We start from the raw sequence: 20878 nt of genomic DNA, 5'->3' as shown, positions 1-20878 counted from the left end.
ATATATATATACATAAATATATATACATAAATATATATATATATATATGCCACAATTTCTCTTTTTTCACCAGATTCTTATCTTGGCAACTAAATTCCCTTTTAACATTATCACAGATTATTTATTGGGCAGCTAAACATAAGGCATGATTTTAAGCCTTAACTAATAAGATATGCTTTTTTCAGTGGCATACCCACATATGTCTATACTTCCAATGTTTTCCTTATTCTAATATATCTTCTTTCTTTTGCCCCTTATTCCACTTTTTCTTTCCCTCACTACCTTCATTCTCAATAAGCACATTTCTCTCTGCTCTGCCAATTTCCTCCACCATTTTTTTTCTCTCCAAATCGCTTACTACATTATGAAAAGAATCAACTGCCCACCCTATAAACAATCCAGGGTCTTTACTAAAGCAACATATTATTCTAGAGAGTAAAATGTACTATAAGGCAGGTGTGCGCACGGGACACTATCCAAGGTGGTGTAGCTATTAAATAACTGAAATAAGACACAGTAAATTACACCTACAGATATTCAAAATTGAATTCACTCCTAAGTTTTCCCAGAAGTATATCATCAAAGATAACCATTAGTAATTGACATAATTTAGTAACATGCTATACAATTGATAAAATTATTTCAAATGAAATGTAAATAGGAAGAGAAAGCCATGAAAATCAATCAGGGAATTAACCTCTTCGAGTTAATAAAATTTTTTCCTCATTTTTATATACGTAGTTCACTAAACATTGAACTATTTTGGAGCAATAATTAAAATTCTTAGAGCCAATCCAAATTATCACTCAACATTTGCCATTTTTAATAAGTGCTGAAATGGTGAAAGTGGAAAAAGAACATTTCATTTTGCAAAGCCTTCTCAGTGTAGACACCTACCTTACTTTGTTTTGCATTGGTGAGCTGATGCTGTAGTGACTCAGACCGAAACCTCTTGGTTCATTTTATACCCTTTGGGATAAGTCCTCTCTGATCTTCTTGTTTATATAATTGCGTTTGAATTACTGCTTCCTTATCTGAAAAACATCTATTGAAAATTCATACTGAACCCCAAATAAAATGTGTTTAGATAAACAGGGCTTCCTCTGGAAACTGACATTATTGCAGCATAAATTTCCCTTTCTCCTATTTCAAAATAAAATTACCCTTTAAAATACATCCTTTATTAATATTTACTAATATAACAAAGGATACACACAGAAGGAGGAAAAAACCTTAACATCATCTAAGTAAGATATGGAAATGAAAATTTACTTAGGGCTTGAGTGCCCCAAATTTCACGTAAGTGCTCATTTAGATGTAAATAAAATTACTGCTTATCTACAAAGCAAAAACAACTTTTTATAGAAATCCAGGACAATTGGCACACGTTTCTGAGTAAAACAAAAATAATAAGTTTACGAGTGACATGAACTGAAAGTAAAAAGATGGAAAAAGATATTTCATGCAAATGTTAAAAAAAGGGTTGGGGTGGCAATACTTATAGCAGACAAAATAGACTTTAAAACAAAGACTTACAAGAAACAAAGAATGACATTATCCTATATAATAAAACCCTAATATGCAAATAGACTGATTGGTGGAATAACCAGTCGCTATGATGTGCACTGACCACCAGGGGGCAGACGATCAATGCAGGAGCTGCCCCGTAGTGGTCAGTGCACTCCCACAGGGGGAGGGCCACTCAGCCAGAAGCCAGGCTGATGGCTGGCAAGTGCAGCTACAGTGGCGGGAGCCTCTCCCACCTCTGCTGCAGGCGGGTAGTAAGGAGCCAAGGGTCCAGACTGCAAGAGGGCGCACGCTGGGCTGAGGGAACATTCCCCCCACCCCCCGCAACCCAGTGCACAAAATTCCATGCACCGGGCCTCTAGTATAATGATAAAGGGATCAATCCAAGAGGATATAGCCCTTGTAAATATTTCTGCACTCAGCATAAAAGCACCTAAATATATAAAGCAAATCTTGATGGACATCAAGGGAGAGATTGGGAGTAACACAGTCAGAGTAGGGAATTTTAACATCCCATTGACATCAATGGATAGATCTTCCAAACAGAAAATCAACAAGGAAACAGCAGCCTTAAATGACACACTAGATCTGATTAATTTCACTGATGTCTTCAGAGCAAATATACATTTTTCCCAAGTACACATGGGACATTTTCCAGGATGGACCACATGTTAGGACACAAAACAAGTCTCAACAAATTTAAGATTAAAATCAGATTAAGCATGCCTGGCTGGCGTGGCTCAGTGGTGGAGCATCCACATATGAACCAGGAGGTCATGATTTGATTCCCAGTCCAGGTTGTAGGCTCGATCCCCGGTGTGGGGCATACAGAAGGCAGCCCATCAATGATTTTCTCTTATCTATGTTTCTATCTTTCTCTCCTTCTCCCTTCCTCCCTGAAATCAATAAAAATATTTTTAAAAGAAATCACATCAAGCATATTCTCTGACCACAGTAGAAATAATCAATTACAAGAAAAACTAAAAAATACACACACATGGAGGTTAAATACCATGATACTAAACAAGAATGGGTTAACAGTGTTATAAAGGAATAAATGAAAAGATACTTTGAGACAAATAAAGATGAAAACACAACAACCCAAAATCTTTGGGGCACAGCAAAAGCAGTCCTAAAAAGGAAATTCATAAAATTTACATGTGAAATAACAATCATTTAAGTAAAGACCAAATATGATAGGATATTAAACTGGTCTGAGATCAAATCCTGGCTCTTGCATTTAATAGCAATATGACATTGGCATGCTTGAGCTCTCTTTACTTCAGTTTCTTCATTTATTTATTGTTTATGTAGAGCACTTAACACCATGTCTGGCATATACTAAGTCTTCAATAACTGATAGGTAATTTATAATAATTCAACATTTACTTACTTAGCAAATATTTAGTCACAGTGCCTCGTACATAGTGGGCAGTCACTATATTTGTTGAATGTATAAATGGCTAAGGAAGTGCATAAATAATTATTAAATTTTTAAAACCACATTTTTCTATCTCCATAGCTATAACTCAAGTTTACCTCCTCAATCCATTTGCCTCACTGTAATAAAAATAAGCCTAAAGTTCAACAAGAATTTCCCATTATACTCAGAAAAAAAGTCAAAACTTCTTAGTATCATTTATAAAGTCCTTTATATCTCTAATTTCATCTTTCCCCAGCTCCCACCCCTCCCCTTAACTTCTCCATCCTTTCTCCACTTTCTATGTTCTTCAGCCTAACTGAACTGAGTTCCTCAAATCAGTCAGACACTCTCTTCCCTCTAAGTCTTTTCATATGCCATTCCCTGTGTAACATCTGCCTGACCACCCCCCACTCCATGCTTCATCTCCCCTAACTCCTACTCATCCTTCATGACTTACCTGAGAAAGCACCCTTTCTGCAAAACCTTCTCCGAGTCCCCCAGGCCTCACTAGTGGTTAGTTGTTTAATAGAATTAGGGAAAATATATAGAACATCTAGCACATGGCAGATGATCAATACATCATAGATGTTATACATTATTGACAACCCCATAAGTCTTCACTTGTCCTCATCTTTATAACTAATGAAAGTTAATGAAAAAAATGAGGCCTGGTATAGGCAAGTCTACCTGGAGGGGGAATGAAGAGTTTAGGGCAGAATCTGGAAGACATACCAGGAATAGCCACTTCAGTGGCCCCCAAATCTTGGGAATGTGAGCTAATATGTAGTAAGAGAAGAAATCTAAAAAGAGTAAAGTGAAAATGAGAAATCTAAAAAGAGTAAAGTGAAAATGAGGATGCCAAACTTAACCTGTTTCATGTGATTTCACGCAAGATGGTAAAAGTACAGAAACTGTGGGAATGCTAGATGCTTGTTTCTAATGAAAGTAGTACCTCTGTTGTATAAAGTATTGATTCATGTACTCAATTTCTTGCAGATTTATGTACATATCCCTGGGAAATATATATACACATAATAGGTAACTGACATACTCTTGGCCTACTACTAAAAGAATTATAAAAAATATCATGCATTTGGGTAATAATTTTCTTTTTAAAGGGGCTCTAATATATATGATCTCATACTGTTAAGAGAATCCAGGAAGATTGAACTTTCATTTCCAGACTGGATTTACTCTCCCATCTCAAATAACTATAAACAGGACAAAATACACGAAACAATGGTTCTACACACATGAAAGGTTAGGCAAGATAGGAAAGTGATCCCAAAGAGACAGAAAACAGGCAAAGGAACTACAGCTTACTGCTGGAAGAAAGTTTCTCGTGCAAGGATGGGTATCAAAGGCAGAGGCAAGAGGTGTTCTCCAAACTGAGGAGATGGGCTTAGGAGTCCATGGAGTTCAAGGCACTTGAGGTTCACAGGGAAACATATTACAGAGGAGAGAAACCCAGAGAGAGAGAATTCTGGAGATCTGCAGATAATCTCTTTGAATATTCAGCTGAAAACTGGTAAACTCACATATGTGAAGAAACTAGATGAGGCTGGGGAAAGAAATACCTGAAAGGATTAATAAGAGCAGACTTGGGACTCATGCAGAAATAGGCATAGTACTTGGTCCAACTAACAACAGTGGAAAATTTCCTAATTCATGGGAAATTGGGTAGTATACTTAGAAGGGTTTTGCCTCAATTGTGGGGGGAAATTAGGCCTAGACTAAATGCTGCTCTGACCCTAACAAATCTTTAAAGCAAGACCCAAAAGGATTAACTATTTGCAAACAACAGAACTAACTCAGAGAACAAAGTTGAAGAATATTTATAGGGATACAATATCGTTTATGCATTGTTTTCCTAAAACTCTCAACAAAGTCTATGTAGAGGAAATGTACCACAACACAATAATGGCCATATATGACAACCCACAGTTAACATCATACTCAATGGTGAAAAGATGGAAGCTTTTCCTCTAAGATCAGGAACAAGATAAGTATCCCCAATATGGCTATTTTTATTCAACACAGTATTGCAAGACCTAGCCAAAGAAATTAGGCAGGAATAGAATTAAAAGGCATCCAAATCAGAAAGGAAGAAGTAAAATTATCAGTTGCAGATTACATACTATATATACAGGGGTTGGCAGAAGTAGTTTTACATTTGTTCAAATGGTAGTAATATAATATGTAGTAATAATACAAGAATAAACTGTTTTATGCACTCACAACTGTAAGCCTACTTTTTTTCAACCAAAATACCATTAGAATAAATGAATTCAGTTAAAGTTGCAGGATATAAAATTAATATACAAAAATCTATGGTGTTTCTATACACCAACCCTGAACTATCAGAAACAGAAATTAAGAAACAATCTCCTTTATTATAGCAGTCCTAGGAAAATAATATATGCAGTTTATTGTATGTCAAACCTCAACAAAGCTGTTCTTAAAAATCCAGTAGCTAGAAATGATCTGTACCTATTATTCTGACTTCATGTCATACCACAGTCTCATTCCACCTTTTACTTACTATGTTCCTTTGAATATTTTAAACCTGTTCTTGCAACAGGGTTTTCGCATGTGCTATTTGTTCATGATGAAGACGTCTTTCACCAGATCTTCAAATGGCTTCATCATCTCAGCTTAAAAATGACTTCCTCAGAACAGCTTCCCCTGACCATTAAATCTGCCCCTGACACTTTTTATCCCACTATCTCATTCATTCCTTTTTCATAGCACTTATAACTTTCTATTATTATATTATTTGTTTACATATTTATTGTTTTTTCCCTTCCAACTAGAGTGTAGGCCCCATAAATAGTAAAACCAGACTATTTCACATACTAGATGTTCAATCAGTACTTATTAAAAGCATAAATAAGTGGAAATGAAGGTGCTATTTCCAGAGTTTATAATTAGATAAAGAGACATTATTAACTGCTCTAATATTCTATAGTTACAATGAAGCCATACTAAAATCAAAGTTTCCCAATGGCCTTTTTATTGCATTAAAACTGTAACTCATTTTTTTCTTTTTTTAAAATATATTTTATTCATTTTTTTACAGAGAAGAAGGGAGAGGGATAGAGAGTTAGAAACATTGATGAGAGAGAAACATCGATCAGCTGCCTCCTGCACACCCCCTACTGGGGATGTGCCCGCAACCAAGGTACATGCCCTTGACCAAAATCGAACCTGGGACCCTTCAGTCCGCAAGCCGAGGCTCTATCCACTGAGCCAAACTGGTTAGGGCAGTGACTCATTTTTAAAAGGAAAATAAAGCCTCAATATTCAATTAGCTAAACAGAGGAATGGCACTGGCTATGAATGAGATTTATTAATATTTACCCTCCTTCAAAGAGTGTGATAGCTTGCAAGATGTTCTACTTCTGTGAAATTCTAAAATCTCGTGCAACACATACTTTTTAAAAAAATCAGTTTACCCATCTGAAGTATAAATTATCTGTAGGAGTCACATTAGAATAATCTGCCATTTGAAACACAATCTATTTATTTAAACTCCTTTCAATTTTTTTCTTAAACAATACAGATAATTGATAGTAAGTAGAGTTGGACCTAATGTGCATATTAATCATTGTATTATCTTGAAGCTCTCAAGTGGAGAGACAAAACTAATTTAATATGTATAAAATTATGTCAATTTACTTCTCCCTTTGATAAGTTAAAGCCCCCAATATGCCACATTCATATGAATTTACAAAAGCTTTCTCCATTTCAAAACGTTTTTAAGTTGGGATCATATATAAATGTTAATAGGAACTGCTAACATATTCTGTAATAAAACTCAAGTGTTACAAAAGATCAGTATCAAGTATTCTTTCCTGTATACCAAAACTTGCTTCTCTATCCCTTGGTGTATCATTCACTCTATTTTTCTTACTTTATATAACCTCTTGGTAATTAGATATTATTTCTCTGGCTGAATAATATGAGCAGTATTAACTGTACTCACAATAACACGTGTAACCACTTCTCAGTAACTAATCAACAATGTTATTAATCTCACCACAAATTATTTTTTTTCTCATCTTTGTTTAATACACCTTTTACTTTAAAAGAATCACTGTATTGTTATATGTAAAAATCAATAAAGAATCCTGTTAATAAATTAATCTATGGAAGCCAAGAAATAATAAACTAATACTAGTAATGCAGTGAATTTCCTTCGCTATGTGTGTTAAAAAAAACAAATGAAGTGAAAGAAGCTAGACTCAAAAGATCACGTATAGCCCTAGCTGGTTTGCTCAGTGGATAGAGCGTTGGCCCGTGGACTGAAGGGTCCGGGTTCAATTCCCAGTCAAGGATATGTACTTCGGTTACAGAAGCCTCCCTGGCCCAAGCCCTGGTTGGGGTTCATGCTGGAGGCAAGAAATGGATGTGTTTCTCTCACATGGATATTTCTGTCTTTCCCTCTCTCTTCTACTTTCTCTAAAAAAATCAATGAAAAAAATATCCTTGGGTGAGGATTAAAAAACAAAAAGATCACGTATAGTCTGATTCCACTAATTTGAAATATACAGAATAGGTAAGGCCATGGAGTCAGAAAGCAAACCAGTATTTTATCAGGGACTGGGGGAAGTAGGAAATAAGGGAAAATAACTTAATGAGTACAGGGATTCCCTTGGGGATGAGGAAAATTATTTGAAACTAGATAAAGGTAGTGTTTGCACAACATTGTGGACATATTAAATACCAGAAAAATGTTTGCTTTAATGTGCTTAATTTTATTATATGAATTTCACCTTACTTTAAAACAATGACAATTGACAACTTACAGCAAAAATAACAATGTATTGTGGGATTTATAATACATAGAAGTAAACCGTATGTCAAGAAAAGACAGAAATGGGAAATAGAAATATATTTCTGTATGGTTCTTACACTATATGTGAAGTGCCATAATAGTATTTGAGGCAAACTATGATAAGTTAAAGATGTATATGGCAAATCCTAGAACCACTAAAAATGAAGATATAGCTAAAAAGCCCATAGTGTCAAAAGAATGAGAAGACACAGACTGGAGAAAATGTTTGTAAAAGACGTATCAGATAAGGATTGTTATCCAAAATATACAAAGAACTCTTAAAACTTAACAACCTGATTTAAGAATGGACAAAAGGCTGTAGAGATACCTCACCAAAGAAGACATACAGATGGCAAATAAGCTTATGAAAAGATATTCCACATCATATGTCAGCAGAGAAATGAAAATTAAAACAATAAGGTCCCACTATATGCCTACTATAATAAACTCATGCCTGCATATGTAGAAATACAACTAACTAAATACATTACATCTATTACCAATCTATCATGGAGGGGAAAAAGGATACCCTCCATGTTCTTCTCAAAGGTTACTAGGAGAGGGGAATGTGATGGAGGGGGACTCTGATGTGTATGGAGAAAAGAGAGTAGGTAAGGGAGAAAGCAAAAGGGGGAAAGAAGGTATTAAGATTTTAAATGGTTACATTTATGTATTGATGTAAATTTTGGATATGCATACAGAATTTAAGTCATTTTTAAAACTATCTTTTCCCTTTCTTTTTTATTGCTTTTATAGGCCTCAAATTACTGATGTTTAAGTGATTTTTTCAGTTACCTCCAACTCTAAACTCTGATTTCATAACTTAAATAATGTTAAGTCTTATCTGTCTCCTGTTTGTCATTTCCTATTTCTAACCCACAGTTGACCTGCCCTGATTAAAGTTCTTGATGTACTACTAAAGCCTGTGGACTATTAATTATACTCAATTCAGGTTGCCTGAATTATGAATAATTTATTTCTAACCTTTATATCAACCAAAGCAACTTGCTCTTTGACATCATTAATTTTTACATTTACATGAAGGAGACATTTTAGGAGTAGAATGATAAAGTTATGGATATTTTTCTTAGGACAGGTGTTAGATCTAATCTAAAAGTTTGGAACTTAAACTTACACTCTAAGAAACTTTCCCTTCTCTCACCTGGACTACTTCACTAACTTAAAACATGCTGTTGGCTCCCAAATGTATACCATTACCCTGGAATTGTCTCTAAGCCAACTTACCATCTCTATTTGGATGTCCAATAAGCATTTCAAACCTAACATGTCCAAAACTACAGCTCAAGCAAAAATACTGAAGCTATCTTTGTCCTTTCTCTTTCTTATCACATCTCACATCTAATTTTCAAAATGAATCCAGAAGTTGACCACTTCATTCCCCTGCTGTTGTCACCCTTGTTCAAGTCACTTACCAGCTCTCATATGCATTATTAAACCTATTTTCTGTTTGTCTTTTGTCCCCTTTACATAATGTTTTCAACATAGTGGTCAAAAAGAAAGATCCATATGCTAAAACCTGAGTCAGATCATGGCTCTTCTTTGCTCAAAAAAATCTACTGATTTCACATCTTATTCAGAGTAAAGCCAAAGCTCTTAAAGCAGCTTACAAGCACTACATAATCTGCACGCCCATCCTGTTCATTATCAAGCCTTTTCTCCTTCTACTCTCCCTTTTGCACATTATCCTCCAGCCATGGTGGCCTCCTTGCTGCTTCCCAGATATATCAGGCACACCCCCATCTCTGGGCCTTTGTATTTCCTGTTTCTTTTGCCAAAAATATTTACCCCAGATAGCCACAGACATGTTATTCAACTGTCATTTTAGTGAGGGCCACCCTACATAAAATTTCAACCCCTTTCATGCTCCCTAATACTCTGCCCTGTCTCATTCCTCCTTAGCAATTACCATTAACTAGTATACTATATGTTTCATTTATTTATTCTGCTTATTGTCTATTTCCCTCACTAACATGTAAGCTCTAGAAGAACAGAGGGTTTATTTTGTTTTGCTCATGGTTGTATCCCAGTATCTAGAACAGCGGTTCTCAACCTGTGGGTCGAGACCCCTTTGGTGGTCCAACAACCCTTTCATAGGGGTCGCCTAAGACCATCCTGCATATCAGATATTTACATTACAATTCATAACAGTAGCAACATTACAGTTATAAAGTAGCAACGAAAATAATTTTATGGTTAGGTCACAACGTGAGGAAATTTAAAGGGCCAGAAGGTTGAGAACCACTGATCTAGAACTATGCTTCACCCTTAGGTAGACAATCTATATTCAACAATGAATGTTGGCTAAGTGAAGTAATTTTGGAAGTTATACTGGTATAGCCTTTTCCAGCAACTAAAAAAATTGTCAATTTTATAAACTAGTATTATCAAAATTTTAATGATTAGCTGTCTAGAATGAGACTTAATATTTTAGCCTTCTCAGAGAGTGAGTGTGGTAGCTTGCAAAATGCTCTACTTCCGTGAAATCTTGTGCAACAGATACTTTTTTAAAAATCAGTTTATCCATCTGAAGTCTGAATTACCTATAGGATTCACATTAGAATAATCTGCCATTTGAAACAAAATCTGTTTGTTAAACTCCTTTCAATTTTTTCTTAAACAATACAGATAATTGATAGTAAGTAAAGCTGCTATCTACAGAATCAAGAAGCATTTATTTGCATTCAAAATATTTTAACAGTAAAAAATTAAAAATCTCAATAGTCTATTCCTAGCATTCAATGGCTAACTTTATAATTTGAAAACTTAGCCAAAACAGTTTTCATGACTACCAAAAAAAGGTAAAAACAAAATATAATCATCTAATTACCTGAATACAATGACAATTTTTCAAATAACATGTAGTTATTTCACATTTACACTAAAATATAAACAAATAATGTATGCAAACATTAAAAAGCCTCAATTACAGAAAAAAATTGGCTCTTTATAAAGTGAAAAAAGTTAACTATGAATTTTGTTATTAGCCTCCTTAATCACACTGATTTTCTGAAATTAAACAAAGAGCCTTTCTGCTTCCTTTAGTTTTTTTCTCCTATCCGCGTTAGCAACCACAGCCCAACGGTCCTCCCGCATTTTCCTCAAAGCTCCAAACTTCGGCGCAGATCCAAGGGCTGTTAGAGATGAAGGGGTCTGAATTCAAAATAAAATCATAATATGTTTAATTAAAAAATTAAAGTCCAGCTTTTGAAATGTGCTTTCTGAAATAAATTTGTAAGTTACCTTTTTTGGTGTTCTGACACAAAAATGAGAAGTTGTTGAATAATTATTCTTGCATAGCTTTTTCAATGTCTCTTCCTCTGAAACCATGGTCTTAAAGAAAAAACAAAAATATAACTTGGGTATTGCCATCATAAATATTACATTATTAAAATTTTGTCTACATACCACATACGAAGGGGAGAAGGAGGGGTAGGTGAAGGAGGAGGGAGGAAGAAAGAAGAGGGAAGAGGGAGGAAAAAGAAAAAAAAGAATACTGAAGAAAGAAGACTATGACAAAATAGCCTCATTCTGTCGAAGACCTAAATTTTGATCCTATTAACTATATTCCTGAAAGGTTATGTAAAATACAAGATGCGTGTGAATAGTATTTTTCTAACTTCTATTTCAGTTTCAGAGTCTTTTTATTACCACTTTCTCCTCCCCTTACTCCCAGTCTACTTACTCAACTCACACTTAAGTCCTATATAGGAAGCATTTATAATCACATAAAAATTAAAATATCAGTTATCAATTTATGAGTATTGTAATCCTCCCAAATAATAATAGCTAACACTTATTTAGTACTTTCTTTATGTCAGGCACTGTTTTAAGCACTTTGCATATTTTAATTAGTTTTAATACAATTTTGTGAAGTAGGTATACTATTATCCTCATTTTAAATAGGGGAGGAACTGAGACACAAATATTAAGTAACTTGCTCAAGATTATGTAACTAGTTAGAGATGGAACCAGGATTCAAATCCAGGTAGACTAGCTCCATTCACTGAGCCAAACTGGCTAGGGCTAACCTTTCTTTTTTGAAAAGAAAAGAAAATGCAGTAAAAGCTCCTTTATAACACTGTTGGAAAACAATATGGTTAATTATTTCAAATGCAACTATGTTATATCACGTATTTCAAAATGCAATGTTTTCTAAAATTATTTAAACCCTAATTTCTTTAATTCTGTAAAAGCATAAGATTCTGTTATAGTAAAGTTCTACTTATTTAGTATTGATAAATAATATATTTCTTTATCAAGAAATAAAGTACACAATAATGTAAACAAATAATAAATACTGATTATTTGCAATGTGTTTACCAGAAGATCAGCAGATTCTGAACTATCTGAGTTAACATCAAACTCAAAGACCATTTTTCTCTTTTTAGTATCTTCTTCAGTGGGTGCATTCTTGTTTTCTCTTGGCTGAATTTTTAGTTTCGTTGGTGTCTTCACAGTATATGCCTACCCAAAAAGAAAAACAACACATTATTTCATCAAATAAAACATACGTTATTAATAAAGGCAAGTTGAGTCTTTAGTAATCAATAAGTCTCCATTATTGTTGGCATGTTTATGAAGTATAAATTTTGAATAAGAATTTAATTTAGATGTTCTTGGTAATAAAACTTTTATAACTTTCTTCATCCCTTGAACTTACTGAAGAAGATATTAGAGGGTGAAGAGGGAGAGAGTAAAAGGAAGAGAAAGAAACACTAGTTTTAACCATCACCAATCTTAAGAGGGGCTTTAATTTTTCTAGCAATTATTAAAACCAAAAATTGAGTGAGCATTGCTCTCTCAACAAAAATCCTTATTTATAAGAAAATAAGTTTGCCAGTTTTTTGTTGGTAAAGTAATTCACATAGTCAATGTTTGTTATTCCATATTGCCCTGTAAGTTTTATAATTTTTTAAAGTATCTTTAAAAAGTAAGGTCAGCGAAATTAGCAAAAATGGCAGAGTAAAAAGCTCCGAAAATTCGCTCTCTCACAAAGCAAAGAAAATACTGCTAAAAAATGGTGACAGCTTTTTCAGAACTCTTGGAATTAACCAAAGCTTGCCATAACCTAGAGATATTTTCCATTAACTTTTCCTTGTCCCATCCTCTGTCCTCGAGCTCTATGTTACCCTTAAAAAAATAACAGCCCACATTCGTGGTTCAGCCTGGCAGCCTTAGACAGAGCAGAACAGAACTAGGGGTTCTTTCAAAACTGTATTCCCAAAGGGCTGTCCTTATTTGACTTGTATGGTGGTTCTCTGGAAGACCTCACTTACAAGGCAGTTTGTTTTTGACCTGACTCAGAGCTCACTCAGTACAAAAAAAACTTTCAACTTGGTGTGTGTAGATTAGGGAGTAGCATTTCTCAAAAACAATTACAGGGAAGTGTTTTAACTTTGAGCTCACTAAGACAAGGACTATCAGTTGGGGTAAATGATAAGATTACACAAAAATTTAGGAATACAGCTTATAAATGAGATGTCCAAAGGGTTTTTGAAAAGCTCTGGCATACTCCTGAAAATATAGAAAGCCATGCACATGCATAGGGTTGTGAGTAAACACAGTAAAGACCTAAAAAGGCCCTAAGCTCTTACCTCTGTCAGATCCTGAGGGTCTGCAAAAGCAGGAATTGAAGGCTAAGACTGAGTTGTCAACTATCTAGTGGAGTGCTAAAGGCATGCCCTAACAAATAGTCCATGGCAACGTTTGGGAGATTTGTTGGTACAAGTTTTTAAGGAGATATCTGTTCAAACATTAGCTGAACATAAAGCTAACCATGTACAGACTTCAATGGCACTAAAAGAATACAAACTTTACAGGATTAGTTTAGAAAGGTCATTAAACAAACAATAACAACTATGACAAGCAGAAGCAACAACAAACCCAGTGGAGAAGGTAGAATCTGATTCCCAGAGCTCACATTATATTATTTTTAATTTTCAGATTTCAAGAAAAAAATGAGACATGAAAAAAAACAAAAACCAAGAAATTATGGCCTTTACATGGGAGAATGAGGGATGATCAACAGAATCTGTCTCTAAGGAAGCCTAGTCATTGGACTTTGTCGATATAAATGTTATTTTTTAAATTTTTTTCTTTATTTTTAATGTTGACACTATTACAAATATCTTCCTATTTTCCGTATTTGGCCACCTCCACCTAGCTACCGCCTCCCCTTCCCTCTGGCCATGACCATACTGTTGTTGTCTGTGTCTATGGGTTTTGCATATATGTCCTTTGGCTAATCTCTTCACCTTCCTTTCATCCAGTTCCCTCTTAGGACTGCTTTCATTGTGTATCATAGGTTTTGGACTGTTGTGTATTCGTTTTCATTTGTCTAAAGATAATTTCTGATTTCTTCCTTGGTCTCATTTTTTACTATGCATCTTTTCCATTTGGCTGTTCCTGAGTTGTGTCCTTTATAATGAACTGGAAATAGTGAGTAACTTCCTTAGTTCTGAGAGTCATGCTAGCAAATTGAGGAGGGGGTTATAGGAAGCCCCAATTTATAGCCAGCTGGTCAGGAGTACAAATGATGGCAAGCCAAGACTGTGACTGCCATCTGAAGTGGGAGCCTTGTGGGATTGAGCCCTTAATCTGGGGGGGTCTACATTAAGTCCAGGTAGTTAGTGTCAGAATTCAATCAAATTATAGGATACCCAGTTAGAGTCTGAAGAGTTAGAGAACTGAAGTATAAGAAACACACACATACATTTTGTATCAGAGTAAAAACAACTCAGGCAGTATCTATTAAGATGGAATGCATTATGCACAAGCCTATAACCCTTACATGGGCAATTTTACTCCTGGAGACAGCCAGCCTACATGTTAAGTACTAGGATTTTTATAGCAACACTAACATAAAACCCAATCTGGACACTACCCAAATGTCTATTAATAACACAATAGATAAACTGTGGTGCAGACACACAATGAAATACTATATAGAAAAAAATAATCTACAACTTCAAGCAACAATATGGATGAACCCACAAATATAATATTAAGTGAAAAAAAGCAAAAACTATATAGTTCTATTTATAGAAAATGCAAAAAGAGGTAATACATCTAATATTGGAAGTTGGAACTGTGTAGGAAATTATCTCAATTGCCTAGAATTAAATGTCAGAAGATATATCCATCTCGTTATAGTACTGAAGTTTTATATTAATACTTTTATCTAACCTGTACTCATGTATAGATTAGTAAAAGTTTTAAAATGTAACTGATTATTCAGTATTTGATCATTGTCTTTTTTAATTAAAATGTATATTTCTAATCATATTTTATAAAGCTGAGAGAATTGGTTGCATGTTTATTTTCCTGAAGTTATTTTTAAGATAAAGTTTCATAATGGCAAGTAAACTTTGCACATCTATGTAGTCTGGTAAGTATTGTCACATTTGAAAATCATGTTTATTGTAACTGGTTTTATACAAAATACTGAATAGTAGAAATTGTATAATTATAATCATGTAATTAAAAGTATTACTGAAAAAAACAGTTGGCCTTGGGGGAGTGCTAGTAACTGGAAGAGGGAATAAGAAGCTCTTCTGAGGTGATAACATTTCATGTTTTAATCTGAGTGATGGTTATAAGGTTATGTTTGGTTTTGTAAAAATTCATCAAGTTGTATAATTAAGATCTATGTGTTCTTGCATATATTTCAATTAAAAGTTTGTGTTTTTTTCAGATTTTAAAATATTTTATGGTTATATATCTAAAAAGATGCCTATGACCTGAATGCTCACCTCAGACTTCTGCATTCCTATCAAAAAGGAGCTGCCAATTAAAAGTTTTTTAAAGTAAGGTCATTCTTCAATAGAAATCATTTCATATTCTGAATAATATAGTAGTAAGTAAAACAAAATAGCTTTATATAAAAGCCTCTCTGAGCTATGTAAATTAATTTCCATAGCTTCTATGAGTTAGATAATCTACAGTAATAAAAGCATAATATGCTAATTAGACCAGACAGCCAGACGACCTTCCGGATAAAGCCAGGGCTGCGAGAGCTGAGGCAAGCTGCTGCAGCTGCAAGGGCCAAGCCCCTTGCACAAATTTCGGGAATCGGGCCTCTAGTGTATATATAACAGCATATGCGTGGAACTCTTCCTTTTGCTCTGGAATTGTTTACAGGGGCACACAGTTGAGGGGGAAAGTGCTAGTAACAGATATTCTAAACAAAGTGACCTATAATTAAGGCCAGGTCCTTCCTTCTCTGGGGCTTACTAAAAAGTGTTTTACGTAAAAGCAAGCCCTACAATCACCAAACTTCCTTATTCCCAGTTATATTAAGGAAATTGGGAGAAAAAGACATGATATTTTAGCTTAGAGGGGTAGAGACAGGTGGAGATACTTTTCCCACATCAGGGACCTATGCATTGGTGAATGCTAGAAAGTTATGAAAACTACCAAGATGCCATTAAGTTGTGGGCAGTGACAGAAAACAAACAAACACATTTCATGTTGGTATCACAAAAAATTGAAACTTTTACAAAATTGGCTTTATATCTACTAATATGTCTGATACTAGATATGTGGTCTATAACACCAAACTGTCTTTTTTAATTAAAAAGTTACTACTTCTTTTGAAATTTTAACAACCAACCTTTGGTAATGGTTCAGATAAAATACTTTTGGCAGGTATCCTCAGATTGTCTTTTTTTTCTTTGAGTTTGCCATAATCAGCTGATGTGAAGTTTCGAGATACATTTTGTGAAGGAGCTACTTTAGGATCAAATTTCCGATAACTGGTTGTAAGTGTTTCCGATAAAGATGTCTGTATTTTCTGTATTAGACAATAGAAATGAATAAAATCGTTAAATGTCATTTTAATTACAATGTAGCAACTAGTAGAAATAACACAGGAATAAACTAAAATTTACCCCCAAATTTATTATTGACTAGATAACTTTGAATAAATGACATACTGATTAAATTAAATAATTCATTTTTGGTCAGTTCATTTTCCTATTTAAGATGAAAATGGTATCTGCCCCTTCCTGTCTTCAGAGAGCTGCTATGAAAACAAAGACGATATCTCAACTCTATCTGATCGAAAACTGAGGATTCTATAGAGAAAAATCTCTATTCCTGGTGGCAAAATGCCTTAATCCGTGGTTCATTCTAATAGTCTAAAAACTAGAGGGCAATTTATTCTCATTTCCATTCATTCTCTTTTATGCTTTCATATCTTCTCTTATCTATTAATAAATGTCAGTTTTTTCCTATCCACCAACCTCACTCCCCTCAAAAAAAGGGAGGGAACAAAAATTATGATAATAAAGAACTACAGAAATTGTCAGAAAAAAATGATAAAGTAGCTATTTGCTTCAACTCTGAAAATAAACAAAATGCAAATTTACTCTAAATACTTAGATATTATTTCAACTCAATTTATTTGGTTTCCTTTCTCTCTACCTTTATATATCTTTCCCTCAGCACCTGACATAGCTTTCCAGTAAAAGCTAGAAACAATAGCTGCTCTAGTGGAACCCTACATGAAACTTATGCCTATTACTTTCTATTTTACCACTTTTGTTGGTCACCATCATATCCATGAATACAATCAAGGCAACCACTCACAAGAAAGAATGAAGCACAAACACAACAACCAAAAGGTGGGGGAGGCTAAACTTTCAAAAGGTTGGTGGTTGAATCTGCAGTGAGAATAGATCATTACTCAAATTAGGAGGGTACAGGGTACAGAGTGCAGGACTATGACATGACCACAAGTACTATAAAAAACACTGAACTACGAGTCAAGTATGCTCTTTTCTCCAGGAACTTTTACTGCTTTGCTAGGTGATTTTAACTAAGTCACTAAGTATCTCCAGGCTTAAATTTATCCATTTATATAATCAAGGAGCTAAATAAGGTGACTTGTAGGTTTCTTGACTAGTCCTAGTGATCTCACTTTTATAGTCATTTTTCCAGTAGGTATGAATCTTAGTAATATTTTTTCACAGTTGCACTTCTGCATTCTTTTCCTAAACATTTATACATCATAGCTGATAGCACAATTTTAATGAAAACAAAGTTCTTCTTCTTCATCAGTAGTCTCCAAAATGTAACTGCTTTCATGGACAAATGTTTCTCCCCAAAAAGGACTGATAATGGCAACTACACCACCATGTGGCCATGTCTGAGAATTAACATTTCCTGGATAGCCTGGTAGCCGAAAAGAAAATGCAACTGCCCCTCCTCATTCTAGAATACTGAAATAACCCTCTTCGTAATACATCATGGACATGTATGCACTTTCCTACAAGTTACCTTCTTTTCTAAATGTTATATGTCCAGTGATGCATATATTCAGAACATTCATGATTTTCTCTGTTGTACTTTTTAAGCACTTATATGGTATTTCCTGTGTGCTGAGCACTATTTTAAATGCTTTACAAATACTATTTCACTTAATCCTCATAACAACTTTAGGAAATAGTTATTATTATTACCCCTTTATAAATGAGAATACTGAGGCATGAGAAAGTTAAGTAACTTGCCCAAATTCAGACATGTTTGATAAGCCTAATGATTATTATATAAAGACTTGTGGTATTTCCATAATTTTGGAATAAAATATAGAAAATAAAAGCATATTTAAATTATTTCTTTTTTCATTTTCTCATTATTTGCCATATATATCCAGACCCCCAGATACAATATAAGGTATTTACTAATTTACTTGATAACAAATATAAATAATAGGCATATATTACTGGAATTATACATGAGTCAAAACAACTTTATAACAATATGGGATATATACCTGCATAGTATGAATACATTCTATATTTGGAAATAAATATTAGAGTTTAACCAATTTATTTATCTTTGTCTGACACTTCCCTTAGACCATTACCTAATCCTGCTGGCTAATTTTAATATGACAATAATTTCTCCAAATATTTTTTCAAGTGCCTACCACAGTATTTGGAACATATGAAGCATTCAATATTCACCCACAGGTATAATATTTCTTTCCTTCTCTTTCTTTGAATCCAAATATAACAAAATTGTTATATCCAGCAGTTACCAACCTTTCGGAGCTCACGGACCACCGGTTGGAGAATGCTGGATACCTAAAACTCAACTGTTGTCAACTACTGTCACTTTAGGTTTATAGTCAAAAGCAACCTCTGTGGGGACTTAGGACTGACTATATCACTGTGTAGAAAGACTGTTTAATCATTAAAACTTGCATTTAGAATTCTTCTGTAATGTGTGAGAAGCAGAGGGATATCGCTCTTCCACATACCTCATGCTTCCTTCCATGTGTAGGAAGCAACCACTAGGGTAACATCCCTAACCTTTTTCTCCTTAGAGGAAGAACAATGACTTAATGCAGGGGTCCTCAAACTAAGGCCCTGCGGGCCACATGCAAATACAAACATTGTATTTGTTCCCGTTTTGTTTTGTTTTTACTTCAAAATAAGATATGTGCAGTGTGCATAGGAATTTGTTCATAGTTTTTTTTTAAACTACAGTCCGGCCCTCCAACAGTCTGAGGGACAGTGAACTGGCCCCCTGTTTAAAAAGTTTGAGGACCTGCTGATGGGACTAGTGAATTTGAAAGGAGAAACTGGGCAAATAGTTCAAACCCTTCCTTCTGCTTACTCTTGGGTACCAGAAGCAGCACACATTCTGTTCTCCTCCCCTTTATGCCATGTTTTACAAGAGCAGCCATTTTTAAGTGGATAACTTGTTCCAGTTCAGATCTACCGTGACAAAGTAGACAAATATGTCTAATTTGGGATTTTAAGATTAAGAAATCCCCTTACCTTCAAATATAAACTACATTCTCCAATATTACTTATCAATAATAAAGATATTATTTTGGTTTTCATTGTCTTTCTCAATTGGTTCAGACTTAAGAAAAGCAGGATGTCATTTATTTAGCCCTCTCAAACCCAAAACTAGACATAATCTAAATATAAGCTTTAGAATTTTTGATGAAAATATTTTGCCTCTAACATTAGAAAATTCTCAAGAAACACAAAGGTACCTAATTTAAGATAATACTGTAATAAAAATTATAGAAGGCTGAAAACTTCTCTAAATCGCCAAGTGACAACTGCTTTAAGGTTTTTAGCAAATGCTTTTTAATAATAGCAAGAAACAATTTAGAAAATGAAATTGTGTGACATATTTTAAATGTTTTTTTCCTACTTATGAACAAAAAAATTTTCTAAGTAAATGTTAGAAAATGAATTGGTTATAAAGAAAACTAAAAATTATATAAAACTCTTACCTTGTCAGTTTTTTCTTTGAGAGTAACTGTGTTTTCTTTTGCCTGTCTTTTGAGTTTTTCCTATTAAAAATGAATATCAAGTACATATAATGTAGTTATTACTATTACCACAATGAATGTTCTTATTATCAAAGAAGTATTAACAAGAAAATAATACTGACCTACAAATTTTATAAAAATAATAAAAAGTAAATAGAAAAATGAATTACTTCTTCTCTATAGAAATGTTACTTAGTTTCAAATATCTTAAGAGCAGGTCTTAACAATTAGTTACTTTATAATGTCACAAAACCTACTTTTTCTTCTCTTTCTATTTCAAGTTGTTTCTTAATAGACGAAAGTTCATTTTTGAGATTGGACAGTTCAACCTCCTGAAAGAAAAAAACACAAAGTTTTTAAGTACATATAAATGCAAACTAGTGTTTCAAATAAATTTAATTTTATAGAGAAATAAATTACTTATCCTATCTAATAAAAGACAAAAATGGTAATTGGCGTACGACCGATACCCTTTTCATTGGCTAATCAGCGAGATATGCAAATTAACTGCCAACTAAGATAGCAGTTAACCACCAAAAAAGATGGCGGCTAATTTGCATCTTGCAGGCAGGATGGTACAGCGCCATCGGAGAGCAGGTTGAGGGCATGAGTGCCAGCGGTCACCCGGGACCCGATTACGCGGGCCGGCGGGGCGGCTGCGGTGTCCGCCCGCACTCATCTGGGACCCGATCCCAATGGCAGACCCGGACGCTGCGGCATCCGCCTGCACTCACGCCCTCAACCTGCGCAAGCGGTTTGGGGGCGTGAGTGCCCG

General features: G+C 34.4%; 2 protein-coding genes across 2 annotated transcripts in view; both read right to left on the bottom strand.

Moving 5' to 3' along the window:
- TSHB (thyroid stimulating hormone beta) overlaps positions 1-1030 on the bottom strand; it is a 5031-nt gene extending 4001 nt beyond the window's left edge. The window contains exon 1 of the mRNA XM_006763042.2: positions 898-1030. Within this exon, the coding sequence (XP_006763105.1) occupies positions 898-914 (17 nt within the window). The 5' untranslated portion in view covers positions 915-1030. The remainder of the gene's footprint in view (positions 1-897) is intronic.
- A 9436-nt stretch (positions 1031-10466) lies between these two features.
- SYCP1 (synaptonemal complex protein 1) overlaps positions 10467-20878 on the bottom strand; it is a 57012-nt gene continuing 46600 nt past the window's right edge. The window contains exons 28-33 of the mRNA XM_015563466.1: positions 20361-20435; positions 20065-20124; positions 16420-16599; positions 12129-12272; positions 11049-11138; positions 10467-10958 (exon numbers count right to left, since the gene is read on the bottom strand). Coding sequence (XP_015418952.1) covers positions 10821-10958; positions 11049-11138; positions 12129-12272; positions 16420-16599; positions 20065-20124; positions 20361-20435 — 687 coding nt within the window. The 3' untranslated portion in view covers positions 10467-10820. The remainder of the gene's footprint in view (positions 10959-11048; positions 11139-12128; positions 12273-16419; positions 16600-20064; positions 20125-20360; positions 20436-20878) is intronic.

The sequence above is a fragment of the Myotis davidii genome, unplaced genomic scaffold (assembly GCF_000327345.1).
Source record: "Myotis davidii unplaced genomic scaffold, ASM32734v1 scaffold217, whole genome shotgun sequence".
NCBI classification, from domain to species: Eukaryota; Metazoa; Chordata; class Mammalia; order Chiroptera; family Vespertilionidae; genus Myotis; species Myotis davidii.
Note: the sequence above shows the minus strand (reverse complement) of the source record. Positions and strands in the feature narration are given on the sequence as shown.